Here is a 13,878-nt window from a genome sequence, read left to right on the forward strand (position 1 = left end):
AGACTTTTGGAAAAGTTTCTCAGGTACTAGTAACAGCATTTCCTATCTTGGTTCATGGTAAATGACTGTCAGAGTCCACAGGTCACTTTTACCCTATGACCCAGTGTGAGTTCGCTCAATCTTGAAATCAGTCACTGAGGCCCTCACATAACAGGGCAGTTGTTATCCGGCTAAGTAAAACTATATAGTTGATGACCGTCTGAAGTTGCTCAGGGGCAACAGTATGAAAATGAAGAGCAGATCTGCCTGAGTTTGAATCTGGCCATACCTCTGACCAGGTAAGTGGCCTTGGACGAACTACTTCACCTCTCCAGGCCTCACCTGCCTTATCAGTAACGAAGGAGAAACAATGGCACCTACCTCCTATGGAATAAGAGGAATAAGTGGATTAAATGTGTAAAGCATTTTACAACAGTGTCTGGCACACAGTAAGCACTCAAAACATGTTAGTGACTATATTCGATACTTTAATATTTTTAGGTAAGAAAAGTAGGTACAGTAAAAAATTAAAGGAAGGCTGATCATTTTCAGGACAATAGTTTATTTACAAAACTGCAACTCAGTCTGTTTTGGTATCATTATTGACAAAACACCTACAGTTGAGATACTAGTTGAGGCTATACACTGATTTTAGCTATACACAAAACCAGAATCCAACACTATCCCAGTTTCCTACTTCTGTGTGGCTCCGAATGTAGCTTGCAAAAGAACCAACTCTCTTTATAATGCACAAGGGCTGAAACAAACCCCTTCTTTAGATTTTGTTTTTGTTTTTCTATTTAAGGGTTGGGACTGAGATTACTCATATTTAAAATTTGCTATTTATAGAGAAAGCCCCAGAGAATGAGGTAACTTAAAGACAGAGGTTTGGTTTATCTGGCTTTCATAATACAGTATCCATATGACTTTAGAAGAAGGCAAATAAATAATATTGGTACAGAGTATATGTATTGATAATTTTCTGACAAATTCATTTATCTAACATCATGCTGAGGAATCAAGAGGATTTCTCCATACATTTAAAAATGTGTTATATTTGTTGATTCACAAAGTCTTGCTCCACATTAAAGTAGTTGTCACCAAAATAACATATGATAACTAGTACCCATGGAAACCTATCAGCTTGTTTTTTAAAATTCTCTGTTAAGGTTTATTTCCAAGTTGAGCATCACATATGTATACATGGTTATATGTGTGGATTTATGCATGGATATATGCACAGTTGATATATGTGTGGGTACTAATGCCCCTTATTCAGGAATGTAAAATAATATGCCTGGCATCTAGTTGTAAGAAAAACTTCCCCAGATTGGGAGGTAGCTGAGTGGCACATGAAAAAAGTCTCTTATGTGAAGGTAAGAATACACCTATACTGGGCTGATGAATGGAGAGAGGAAGAAAAAGAAGTAGAAGTAGAAGAAAAGAACTACATTGGCTCAAATTAAACAGGTCATTAATTTAAGACAGCAAATAAATAAATCAACAAATGCCCCATTTTGGTTTTCTAAAAAAAGAAATCACTGGAAAATCCTTACTAACAATTTAAAGTTGATCCATTAATATACATTTTAAATAGTAAAAAGTCTAAATATTATATCTATCATAAGTCTATTCTCCTATTCATCTAATACACTCCTCTGCTGAGATATCTAACATGTCTTCATCTGCACTCTCTTCTATCTCTGGCAAGTTGCCCCAAAGTAGGAAGTTAACACCTGAAAGGAAAAGGTCACAAAGTTATTTGGTGCTCATTACTGTTATAACTCAGAACATGATATATGAAACCTTTATGTTAACATTGTTACATTAAACCATAGTGTTAGCAGTAAAGAGAAAAAGCATTGAAAGAATGTACCACAAATAAAATTATCTAATATAATTCATCTAGGACATACATATTCTTCAACCGTTTTAAGCAATTCTAAAATCTTGAATTCTAAAATCTTAGGACTCAAAAGGATCTTACGAATCCATTTACTCAAAGCTTGCCTCTAGCTACATTATGCCATAATAACTCTACAGTGATACTTTTCAAATCTATTTTAATGAATGGAGATCTCACAAGATCCTTTTATTTATTTATTTATTTTTTTTTAATATATTTTATTGATTTTTTACAGAGAGGAAGGGAGAGAGATAGAGAGTCAGAAACATTGATGAGAGAGAAACATCGATCAGCCGCCTCCTGCACATGAACAATAATTCTTGATAGCAACCCAGGTACATGCCCTTGACCGGAATCGAACCTGGGACCTTTCAGTCCGCAGCCGACGCTCTATCCACTGAGCCAAACCGGTTTTGGCAGATCCTTTTAGATTAAGTATCTCTTTGGAGGGAAAGACTTGAATAAGTCACTCATCTCTTCAACAAGCATGGAAATAGCTGGCGCCTTTTTTTCTGATTAAAAAAAGCAAGGTTTTGGAGCCAGTTACAATATGAACAATACTTGATATACGTGGATTTTAGTCTAGAGGTTGTCAAGGTAGAATTGTCAACTTTAGAACTAGATTGTAGCTGTCACTACAATAAATAAAATTACCTAACACCTCTCATCGTGAAAGGTCAGTCAGCTTTCATATTGAAGAATCCAGCATTTGTATATAATATAAGACCACATATATGGTAGAGGATAATGAGATGGTTTATTCTGGGCATGTACTATATTATACCTTGAAAGCACTAAATTGGAAAAAAATTGACCTTTAGAAGAGCCAATGAAGTCTTACAAGAAAGTAAATCTCAAGCTGTCCAGTTGGCAGTGTGGGCACACGCGACCCAGCAAGTCTGGATACCCACTCCACACATACCAAGATTGTGGCCACTTGGAATGGAATGAGCCAGGATTTGGAGATTTGGTTTGAACTCAGTTTCCACCCCTTATCAGTACACCATGGATGTTTTTACTACTTTTACTACAAATGCATGCAACCAGACTATATATATTGTTGTTTTGTGTATTTAAAATTTTACAATATGGTATTATATGTATCTTTTCTAATTGTATTTTTTCTTTCAATTCTCACCTGAGGATATGTTTATTGATTTTAGGAAGAGAGAAACATTGATCGGTTGCCTCCCATGCATGCTCTGACCAGGAATCCAACCCTAAACTTAGGTATGTACCCTGATGGGGAATTGAGCCTGCACCTTTTTTGGTGTGTGGGACGATGCTCCAACCAACTGAGCCACCCAGCCAGGGCTCTAATTAGACATTATGTTTTCATTAGACATTATGTTTTTGAGATTTACCTATACCCATATGTGCAGATTTAGCTCATTTTCTTTTATTTCTGTAGAGTATTCCATTGTGTGAATTAAAAAAATTATATATATTGCAAATATGACCCATCGCCCATCCTTTCCTCTAACTGTCCATTTCGCACAGTTGCCTGAGGAGACGTGTACAAGAATGTGCACTGTTGTATTGTTGAAACAACAGAAACAATCAACTATCTATCTTAGTTGAGATACTGGAATATAAAAAAGCAAGGAATTAGCATCTGTTTGATGTATATAGATGCCTATCATATTGTTTTCTGTAATTTTTTGTCTGTTTAAATTGCTCATAATATAAAGCACCTTTTTCCCAAGAATGAATTGTTTTGCTTCTGGTCAGATGGCATTGAGAGCTGACAGGATAGTACGGAATCACTAGGCCAAATCTAATGGCCAATTAGAACCCATAAAGGTCAATGGAGAGTTGAAGTGAATTTGCCTTTGGAGGCATTTACCCACCCCAGTGAAGGTGAACTGAGGTTTCCCAAGCTTCCTCAGGAACTTCTTAGGAAATCAGGTCTAGCCCTAACCAGTTTGGCTCAGTGGATAGAGCGTCGGCCTGCGGACTAAAGGGACCCAGGTTCGATTCTGGTCAAGGGCATGTACCTTGCTTGCGGGCACATCCCCAGTCAGGGGTGTGCAGGAGGCAGCTGATCGATGTTTCTCTCTCATCGATGTTTCTAACTCTCTATCCCTTTCCCTTCTTCTCTGTAAAAAATCAATAAAATATTAAAAAAAAAAAAAAAAGAACTGAGAGGAAATCAGGTCTACATGTATAGGCAAGCCTAGAACATAGACTTTTTGGGGCCCTTTCAGTCTAAACATTCTAGAATTTTATAAAGCTTGTGTATGTACTCCTTTGATGCTGCTGACTCAGGTGTTTCAAGGAGAGTTCCAACAGCCATGAGGAACCCTGTTGTATGCCAAGCATCTAGAAAATCCTGCTTTAAATCATAGTGTTAGGGTTACAAAGGAGAAGTCTAATATTCTTGGAGTCAATACACAGAGACACGAGTAGCTCAGCACAATTGGTTCAAAGAAGAAAAAATAAACTAAGTGATTGGATCTGTCAGAAGCAGCACCTTCCTTCCTCTGTTAAGAAGGGAGGAAGGAAACCCTGTGATACATGTGTTTCTCATGGATTAGATTCAATGCAAATGCAAGAATGCCGGGCTTTTATCTTTGAAAAATTGACCAATATTAAGAAGTAAATCAAAATTGAAAAATCTCCACCCTGTGTTTTAAATTCCATGAAGCAGAAAAAAATAATATCAAAGCAGAAACTTCCTTTAATGTGTCCCACGAGCAACACAAATCTAAAACTGGAAACCTAAATTAGAAGCCTGTATGTCACCTAGGGAAGTTCAGATAAGTCCTTGCTCAAAAATGGCCCTCTTAACGTGCTAGAGTCTTAAATTAAGACCCCCACATGGTTGAGAGCCACAATTAAATGCCAGGTGATAAAAAAAAAAATCGGAGTCTCTAAAAACCCAACCATAATTGGAGGGTTTAAAGACCCTGACGACCTAGCTTTTACAATTTGTGATCTTGTTTTTAGTCTGTGAAGGGAAATCATACTTTTAAAAAAGGAATATATTTTAAGTTCTGAAGAAGACTAAAATATACATTAAAAAACCCGAGTGTTCGTGCCAATTTGGGTTGTCAAATTCTTTAAACTTGTTCCCACTAAAAATGTCCCACTAAATGTCAACTTGGTCTGTTGTATAAATAGGTATTAGACATTGAAAACATGTCCTATAACAAAACTTGAATGGCTCTAGACAATATAAAATGTATTATGTAAATATCTTTTAAGAATTGGTTGCAGTATTTTCCTACTAAATAATTAGTATGACATATTGATATTAAATATTTCCTTTGACTAAAATTCCATCATAATTTATTAATATAGATGTCAAAATGTCCATTTTCATCTTAAAGCAACATCACCAAATACATGTTATCTAGTCATCTTCCCTCCCAACTCCCCACGGCCTCAGCCTTCCCTCCATCCCTCCCTTCTTACACACACACACACACACTTGACTATCACATATACAATATTGTTCTCTCTCTCTCCCTTCCTCTCTCTAATCTTGTCCTTGGATGAGGATTAAAAAAAAAAAAGTTAATTTAAAAAGGCCAAGAGCCCTAGCTGGTTTGGCTCAGTGGATAGAGCGTCAGCCTGAGGACTGAAGAGTCCTGGGTTCAATTCTGGTCAAGGGCACATGCCTGGGTTGTGGGCTCAATCCCCAGTTGTGGGCTTGCAAGAGGCAATACCATAGCTATTGTAAAGATGAATGAGTTAATATTTTAATAGTAGGTTCCAGATTTATTGTCTAGTAGGTTTGCAATAGTAGGTTCCAGATTTATTGTCTAGTGATTTTTCTTTTTTCAACACACACACACACACACACACACACACACACACGTGTACTTAGATGTATATAACATGTCTCTGTCTCCTTCTCATTCTTTAGGATTCAACTCTCCTTAGCCTCTCATGAGAAGTCTTCCCTACCATGCTATGAAAAATAACTCACATCGATGAGATTATGCATACTTGATAATATGTATCAATACCAGAATTTAAAGAATTAAAATGTTAATTTAAGTCTGGCTGTGGTGGCTCAGTTGGTTGAGAATTGTCCTGTGCACCCAAAGGTTGACAGTTTTATTCCAGATCAGGGCGCCTACAAAAGGCAACCAATTGTTTCCCTCTCACATCAATGATTCTCTCGTGCTTGCTCACTCTCCCTTCCTCTCTCTAATCTTGTCCTCGGATGAGGATTTAAAAAAAAAAGTTAATTTAAAAAGGATAAGAGCTCTAGTTGTTTGGATCAGTGGATAGAGCATTGGCCTGAGGATTGAAGAGTCCTGGGTTCAATTCTGGTCAAGGGCACATGCCCGGGTTGTGGGCTCAATCCCCAGTCATGGGCTTGCAAGAGGCAGCCGATCAATGATTCTCTCTCATCATTGATATTTCTATCTCTTTTTCTCTCTCCTTTTCTCTCTGAAAAAAAAGGGGGGGCGGGCAAGAAATCCTGCTAAGTTTGAGGCTCTTAAATAAAATGATGAAAATAGAAATGGCAATGAATTTTGGCTACTAGTATCCATAAGTGTTTGGGATAATATGATTGACATTTCAGTCTAGTAGATCCAATCCAGGTAAAGTCTCAGAGGGAGTCCTGAAATGATCTACCGGGAGTTTCACTCAGATGTTGATAGACAAATGTTATAGGAATGTTCCAGTCAATTGTTTCTTACCTGTAGAGTCTAGTCTGTTAATACCATAAACTGCCTGGCTGTGAAACATCCAGAAGTGCCCATTGTTACAGGAGAGAAGGCAGGAGCAACATGGAACAATCACATGATAACCCACAATGTTCCCACTAAAAAAGAAAGTAAATATTGTTAGAGGCTGTGTAACACCTGACCATGTAAGCATTTTTAATGTAAATAGATGACATAAAGACCTCACTTCCTCCTAACATCCTCCATTGCTGGGATCTTTGGGATGTGATTTATTCTAATAATGATTACAGTGCTACTGTCAAGTGGCAAAATAGACTTTAAGTGAAATAATACTAACATTTTCTCCATTTCTTTGCTAGTATTTTATGCATTTTCCCTTGAGAAGCTAGCTTCCAGATGACATAAGGTTGTGATTTGCTCTGTAAAGAACTCCAAATTGATGTGCTGTGCACACAAAATATATTAAATAAACTCAGATCTGTGGGTAAAAGGTTTTTGCTATCCTCAGGACAGTGACAAGTTGGGTTCTTACATGTTCTAGCTCCATGCCAGGACCTAAAAACTGTTTCAACAGATGGAGGAGTAGGAAGACAGCATGAGCCCCTGTAAACCAAACACAAGCTGGCTGCTCTAATTTTAGTCTGTGTTTTTGAGGGAATTCAGAAGTAAAGCAAATCTATAGCCTCTAGAGAAAGTTGCAAAAGTTTTCAGTCTTCACGATTATGCATCTGATTATAAGTACCTTACTCTTCTACAGGGTTTGGTGTTTTTTTTTCTTATCTGGTTACTATTAAATAGATTGAATATACAGGGAATGTTTTAGTAGGCACTTAAAAAAATGACAACATGAACTGCTTACACCTTAAGGTGTAAAAAGTCTTATTATAGCTTGTTCTCATCCAGTGAGATGTGAGAGTGAGTTATTTTTGTGAGGGCCTATTAAAAAATACTATATAAGAGGTACCAGCCCACCTAAAATATATCTTCTAATCATAATCTGATTGAAAGGCAAACGAATGAAAACAAAAGTTGTTCTTGGACTAGGACTGGCTGTTATTCGTAAGACTATTCTTGTGGCTTTCAGTACTGCCCTTATTCATTCATTCCACTAATGTTATTGAGCTTGTATTCTGTGTTAGGTGTTAGAAATACAGGGTGGACAAGGTTTTTGTTCTTATGGAGCTAACGTTCGAGTAGGGACATCCCAGATCATTTGCTCCCTTCTTAGAACCCCTTCAGTGGCTTCCCATTGGCCAAAAAGAAAAACAAATAAACTCCTTCATACCAAGGTCTAGATCTGCACTATCCAAATGTGGCTACTGAGCACTTAAAATGTGGCTAGCCTGAGGTGAAATGTGCTGGGAGTATAAAACAGACACCAGATTTGAAAGAATAAGAATAAAAAATAGAATGTAAAACATTTCATTCATAATGTTTTTATATTGGTTACATATTGAAATGATAGTGTTTTGCATATATTGAGTTAAATAAAATACATGATTAAAATTAATGTCACCTGTTTCTTTTTACTTTAAAAAAATGTGGTTACTGGAAAATTTTAAATTCCATATGCAACTTGCATATTTCTATTGGACAGCGCTGCCCTAGATTATCTGTGTTTTGACTACATCTCTAATGTACTCATACTATTCTTCCCAGATGCTCACAAAGTCTCAGCCACACTGCCATTCTCCTTTTATTCCTGGAACATCTAAAGCAGGGGTCCTCAAACTTTTTAAACAGGGGGCCAGTTCCCTGTCCCTCAGACCGTTGGAGGGCCGGACTATAGTTTAAAAAAAAACTATGAACAAATTCCTATGCACACTGCACCTACCTTATTTTGAAGTAAAAAAACAAAACGGGAAAAAATACAATATTTGTATTTGCATGTGGCCCGCAGGCCATAGTTTGAGGACCCCTGATCTAAAGCATCTTCTTACCTTGGGTCCTTTGCACTTGCTATTCCCTCTGCCTAGAATATTCTTTCTCTGTCTCCTTCTCATTCTTTAGGATTCAACTCTCCTTAGCCTCTCATGAGAAATCTTTTAGAGTTTTAAGTTTATTCGAGATCAAATAGAGAGTAGGGGTAGGGCCAGGACTCAAACCTAATTTTTATGACTAAATCCAGGTGTTTTTTTCCTCCCTCTAAACTACTTGTCTTTTTCTAAAAATTAAAGCAGATATTTGTCAATGAACTTGAGAAATTACAAAATCATATACAAATCTAAAGTGCCACAGGCCCTTTAAAAAATAGCTCTTAGTAACAAATGGAAAATTTTAAATTCCATATGCAACTTGCAATGGCTCATTGCAAGGGTTATAACCAGTGCTCGATGCAGTCCACTGAACCTTTGTGTCTGCTTTGGTGTCAACATCCATCTCCCAAACCCAGGGCTATTTAGAATATTGTCATAGATACCATTTTAAACATGCGATGTCCTTCAGTTTACATTTGCAGATTTCAGTATAATAGCATCTTCCTATTAAGTCCACTGTGCTGAAGAGAGAAAAGTGTAGAGATAGTCAAATGTATGTTTTTTAAATTGTTAGATGTATATAACATAAAATGTATTAATTAACCATTTTCAGTGTATAGTTCAGAACTGTAAAGTATATTCACATTGTTGTACAACAAATCTCCAGACCCTTTTCATTTTATAAAGTTAAAACTCTATGCCCATTAAACAATTCCCCATTTCCCTCTCCCCCCAGCCCCTGGCAATCATCATTCAACTTTCTGTTCCTATGGATTTGACTGCTTTAGATACCACATGTAAGTAGAATCATACAGTATTTGTCTTTTTGAGACTGGCTTATTTTCACTTAGCATAATGTCCTCAAGGTCCATCCATATTGTAGTATGTGATAGGCTGGATAATATTTCATTGTATGCATATACCTTATTTTGTTTATTCACTCAGCTATTGACAGACATTTGGGTTTTTGTGAATAATGCTGCTAAGAACATGGCTGTGCACATATCTCTTCTAGGTCCCGCACTGAATTTTGTTGGATATATACCCAGAAGCGGGATTGCTGATCATATGGTAATTCTATTTTCAATTTTTGAGGAACTGTTATGCTTTTCCATAGCAGAGGCCCTATATTACATTAGCACCAACCGTGCACAAGGGTTCCAATTTTTCCATGTCCTTGCTATCAACTGTACTTTTGATTGTGATTTAGTATGAATTTTATAGGCCCAAAGAGCTAAAAGTGAGTCTGAAATAGAACTATAGTATATTTTGCAAGAGTCAGTTAATATTTGTGAGCTCAACATAATATGACAAAACTTCCACTTAAAAACCTTATGTGCTCATTGATTTTCAAACATTAATCCATACTCTTATAACTCTTACAAGGAAGCATAGACAATAGGAAAGATCCAACTCTATTCTAGACTCTTATCTAACCTCTAACAATGAACCTTCTTATGACTGTCTCATCACTTACCATAGCTATTGTAAAAATGAATGAGTTACTATTTTAATCATAGGACCTTTGCAATAGTAGGTTCCAGATTTATTGTCTAGTGATTTTTTTACACACACACACACACACACACACACACGTACTTAAATATTAACTCATTTATCTTTGCAATACGTAACGTTGTCATCAGGCATGACTACACTTGAACCAATTCAGGAAAATTTCACGACTTTCACTATATTAAATTTTTTTTCTTTTTAAAAAAAATATGTTTTTATTGATTTTAGAGAGGAAGGGAGAGGGGGAGAGAGAGAGAGAGCTAGAAACATCAGTGATGAGAGAGAATCATTGATCGGCTGCCTCTTGCACGTTCCACACTGGGGATCGAGCCTGCAACTTGGGCATGTGCCCTGACTGGGAATCGAACCATGGCCTCCTGGTTCATGCGTTCACACTCAACCACTGAGCCACGCCAGGCAGGCTAAAAAAATGTTTTTAAGTTTCTATTATTATCATGAAATTCACTTTAAATTATTATAACTATTAGCCTGCCTCCTCTGGCTGTGTCCAAAGAATACTTACTTATTCACCCATATTATGGATAATCACTCTTTCACTTTAATGATAAAGATTCAATAAAGAGCTAAATCTTGAAAATCATTTAAGGGCTATGTTGATCATGGAGAAAGTACTTTTTAGAGCTAGAAAAAGGTATATTTGAGTCAAATAAAATGGTTATTTTTCCAAATAGGAAGCAAATTCTTAAGGGCTCTACTATACCCGAAAGTGGGTAGTGACTGAAAACAATTAAAGAGGATTGAATTACACAAGTGAATGCATGATATCCAAAATAGGCTTTATGGGAAGACAAGGATTCTTTAAAGGGTAAGTCTTTATTTCATCCCATACAAACCTGTCTCTCTCAGAAAAGGAGATTTTTGAGAAAAGAATACTGAATTATAAGGACAATGGAATAAGCATGCCAATCGCAAATAATGGTAGAAAACTATTAATTTTTTTGGGGTGTGTGTGTGGAAAACGATGGATAAAAATGAAAAACATGCCCTAGCTGATTTGGCTCAGTGGATAGAGCGGCAGCCTGGGGACTAAAGGGTCCCGGGTTCGATTCCGGTCAAGGGCACATGCCTGGGTTGCGGGCTCAATCCCCAGTGGGGAGTGTGCAGGAGGTAGCCTATCAATGATTTTTTCTCATCATTGATGTTTCAATCTCTCTCTTCCTCTCCCTTCCTCTCTGAAATCAATAAAAATATGAAAAGAAAAAGAAAAAGAAAAACTTGACCTCTCCAACAGTACAAAAAAGCTTGCTTGAATTTCCTAGAGTCTCTAGGTCATGGCCTTGATCCAGTGAGACAGGATAGTTGGGCATCCAGCTTCAGGGGTGTGGTCACATGACTAGAAGCATTACATCAGGACTGACCACTGGGGCTAAACCACAGACTTTGTCCAGACAGTCTGCCCATTTAGTTATACGCCAAGGGGATCATCAGGCTGGTGGGAGTGGCTGGAACACCAAAATGATAATCCCCTGGTTGACTCCGAGGTCCAAGCCCTAACATCTTCCCATTTAGTTAAAGGCTACCGTCCGCTGCCCGCCACCGGCAAATGACTTACTTGGTAGGAGGGATGTCTGTAGAGAAAAGGTCTATGTCAGTGTCGGCCAGCAAAACAGCCTTCATGCCCCGAGAGCTGAGCACTTGTTTACAGAATTTGCAAGACAGGATGGACACGCACCGGTCCTGGAAGCTACAGCTGCTGGTAGACATGGCGTCCCGGGCAAGGATGTGGCGTGGGATTTGAAAAAATGCAACCAAAGAGCAAGACCCTTCCTAGGTGGATTCCCCCGGGGCTAAAAATAAAATGGCGAGGCCTCGAGCTTTTCTGAGCCCTAAAATTGGGAAGGAAAATTAGTTCTTTTTTTGTCCCCCCCCCCCCCCACCCGGGGAGGGTAAAAGTAATATTTATTGAGCAGGAACAGGAGAGAGCAGCAGCAATTTTTTGGGTTTTCCCTTTGAAATTTGCTTATCCTTGACTTCCGGAGGATTCGGGGGGGGGGGGGGGGGAACGGGCAGCTGCTAGGGCCTCGGGAACTGTCTGCCGTTTTCCCTTCCTCCCGTCTACAAGGATCCTCTCCTCTGGCTCCCCCTCCTTCAGCAATTCCCTGGCATTTAAAGCTTCTCCTCTCCCAAGCCCCTCCCCCCGAGAGCTCCAATTCCTATTTGTCGGGTCGCGGGCGGTCTCCCTACCCACGCCTCTTCCAGGAAATCTTTCTCCTCTTCCCAGGGTTCGGAAATGCCCTGAGCCCTGCCCACCGGGAGGGTCCCTGCTTCTCCGCAGTCCTGCAGCGAACCTCCGCCGCTCGGCTCGTCCCAGCCGGCCCCCGGCTTCGCTTCTCCCGCGGCAGCCCCCAATCCTCAGCGTGCGGGCTCTCGCGCCCCCCTCGTGCCCCCGGTTCCCCGCGGCCTTCCCTCCAGGCCTCTCCCGGAGCGGCCGCTCCAGAACGTGCGGTGTTGGAGGTGGTGGTGGTGGTGGTGGGGCTCGCTTTGGGGGCTCAGTCGACTTTGGGATCCCGGTCACCGAACACGTCGTTTTCTGCCTCCCCTTCCGCTCGCTCTGCCTTTCCAAACCGGCTGTCAGTTTGAATTTCCATCGCCGCGCACCGATTGGGAGAACTAGAGCTCGCCCACGTCCTGCATTGGAAGGCTCGGAAGCCGCGGACGCGATCTTAGTGGCGAGGGGACCGTACGCCCCGCCCCAGTAACGGTGCCGACATCGGTTCCGCTTTCTGGTTGGCCGAGCGTGGCTCCGCCGCCGGCCTCATTGGCGGGCTCCTGGAGGTTTGGGCGGGCCTACTCCGGCTCTAGTGGAAGAAGCCAGGACGCCCTTTGCGCTCCTGATTGGAAGACGTTCTTACAGTCCACTCTGGTCTCTACTCTCTATTGGCTAAAATTCTCCCCAACGCCCCTCCTCCCCACCCCGGTCCAATTGGTCGTACCTTTTCTCAAGAATTCGTGTTTGGTTGCTGGTTCCAACTTAATCCCGCCCATTAATTCTACTTTAGGGTTCGGCCACAGTGGGAGGAGCTTACCCCGTGACTACGCCTCGGGAGTGCTAGTCACGCCTCCAAGCTTCGCCAGTCCCGCCTCCTCATTCCTGGCCTCTCGGGATCAGCTATTCCTATTGGCTACAGGCCCTATCGGTCGATAGAATGCGGGCGGTGATTGGCAAAAGGGGTGGGTCCTGCTTCCCGGCGGGGTCCTGCGGAGTTGGCGGAGGCTCCGGAGGGGACTAGGGGACCAATCTGCGTAGGAGCGGGTGGCGGGGACGAGAGGGCAGGAGAACTCTGAGTGGAAAGCGGACCCGGGGGCCTGGGACCCGTCGCGTCAGAGCCAGGTAAAGGCTCCTTCCCTCTCCCCTTCCTTCCTCCCGGCGGCGGGACCACAGCCCTGACTGCACAAACCCGGGTTGGGGCGGAAAGGAGAGGGCGCAGATGCTGCTTGCTGCATCGCTTTAGCGGTGCCGCCCGCAATCCCTCCACCCCCCCTAACCCCCCTGTGACCCTCTCCAAAACTCTGATACAGGCCTGAAGAACTCTTCAGGACGGCATCTCCCCGCCCTTCACCGCACCGCTCGGGGGCTGTGCCCGGGTTCACGCCGCCGCGCAGGCCCGAACCCAGCCCCCCCTCCCCAAGCGCTCTGCGGTCGGAACGTTTTGGGAGTGGCGGCCTTGGAAGGACCCCGGTGATAATTCCGCGGTGCCCCAACTCGGTCTCCAGTCCGTGCACCCAAAAGAGGTGTTCGCCCTGGCTTCAGTGGCCTTACCCGGACCCAGTCTCCGACCCGCCCATGGAAGCCTCTTCGAGTCAAAGTTCTCGAACTCGTATCTGAGACCTCCAC

At 41.2% G+C, this 13,878-nt stretch overlaps 2 protein-coding genes across 17 annotated transcripts in view; one reads left to right on the forward strand and one right to left on the reverse strand.

Annotated features, from left to right (window-relative positions):
* Positions 1–524: 524 nt before the first annotated feature.
* The window catches only part of FAM72A (family with sequence similarity 72 member A), a 14,197-nt gene continuing 843 nt past the window's right edge, over positions 525–13,878 (reverse strand). The window contains exons 1-5 of one of the 3 annotated variants that reach the window (XM_014460932.2): positions 12,977–13,149; positions 11,596–11,869; positions 8,951–9,028; positions 6,544–6,668; positions 525–1,715 (exon numbers count right to left, since the gene is read on the reverse strand). In XM_014460932.2, coding sequence (XP_014316418.1) covers positions 1,621–1,715; positions 6,544–6,668; positions 8,951–9,028; positions 11,596–11,747 — 450 coding nt within the window. In that variant the 5' untranslated portion in view covers positions 11,748–11,869; positions 12,977–13,149 and the 3' untranslated portion in view covers positions 525–1,620. Of the gene's footprint in view, positions 1,716–6,543; positions 6,669–8,950; positions 9,029–11,595; positions 11,870–12,227; positions 13,150–13,878 lie in introns of those variants that run through there. The other 2 variants (XM_023758985.1, XM_023758986.1) reach the window with 2 other exon arrangements.
* SRGAP2 (SLIT-ROBO Rho GTPase activating protein 2) overlaps positions 13,236–13,878 on the forward strand; it is a 239,460-nt gene continuing 238,817 nt past the window's right edge. For all 14 annotated transcript variants that reach the window (XM_023758976.1, XM_023758978.1, XM_023758979.1 and 11 more), the window contains exon 1: positions 13,236–13,374. The gene's annotated coding sequence lies outside the window, so the exon portion shown is untranslated. The remainder of the gene's footprint in view (positions 13,375–13,878) is intronic.

This window comes from Myotis lucifugus, unplaced genomic scaffold (genome assembly GCF_000147115.1).
Source record: "Myotis lucifugus unplaced genomic scaffold, Myoluc2.0 scaffold_145, whole genome shotgun sequence".
Lineage (NCBI taxonomy): Eukaryota > Metazoa > Chordata > Mammalia > Chiroptera > Vespertilionidae > Myotis > Myotis lucifugus.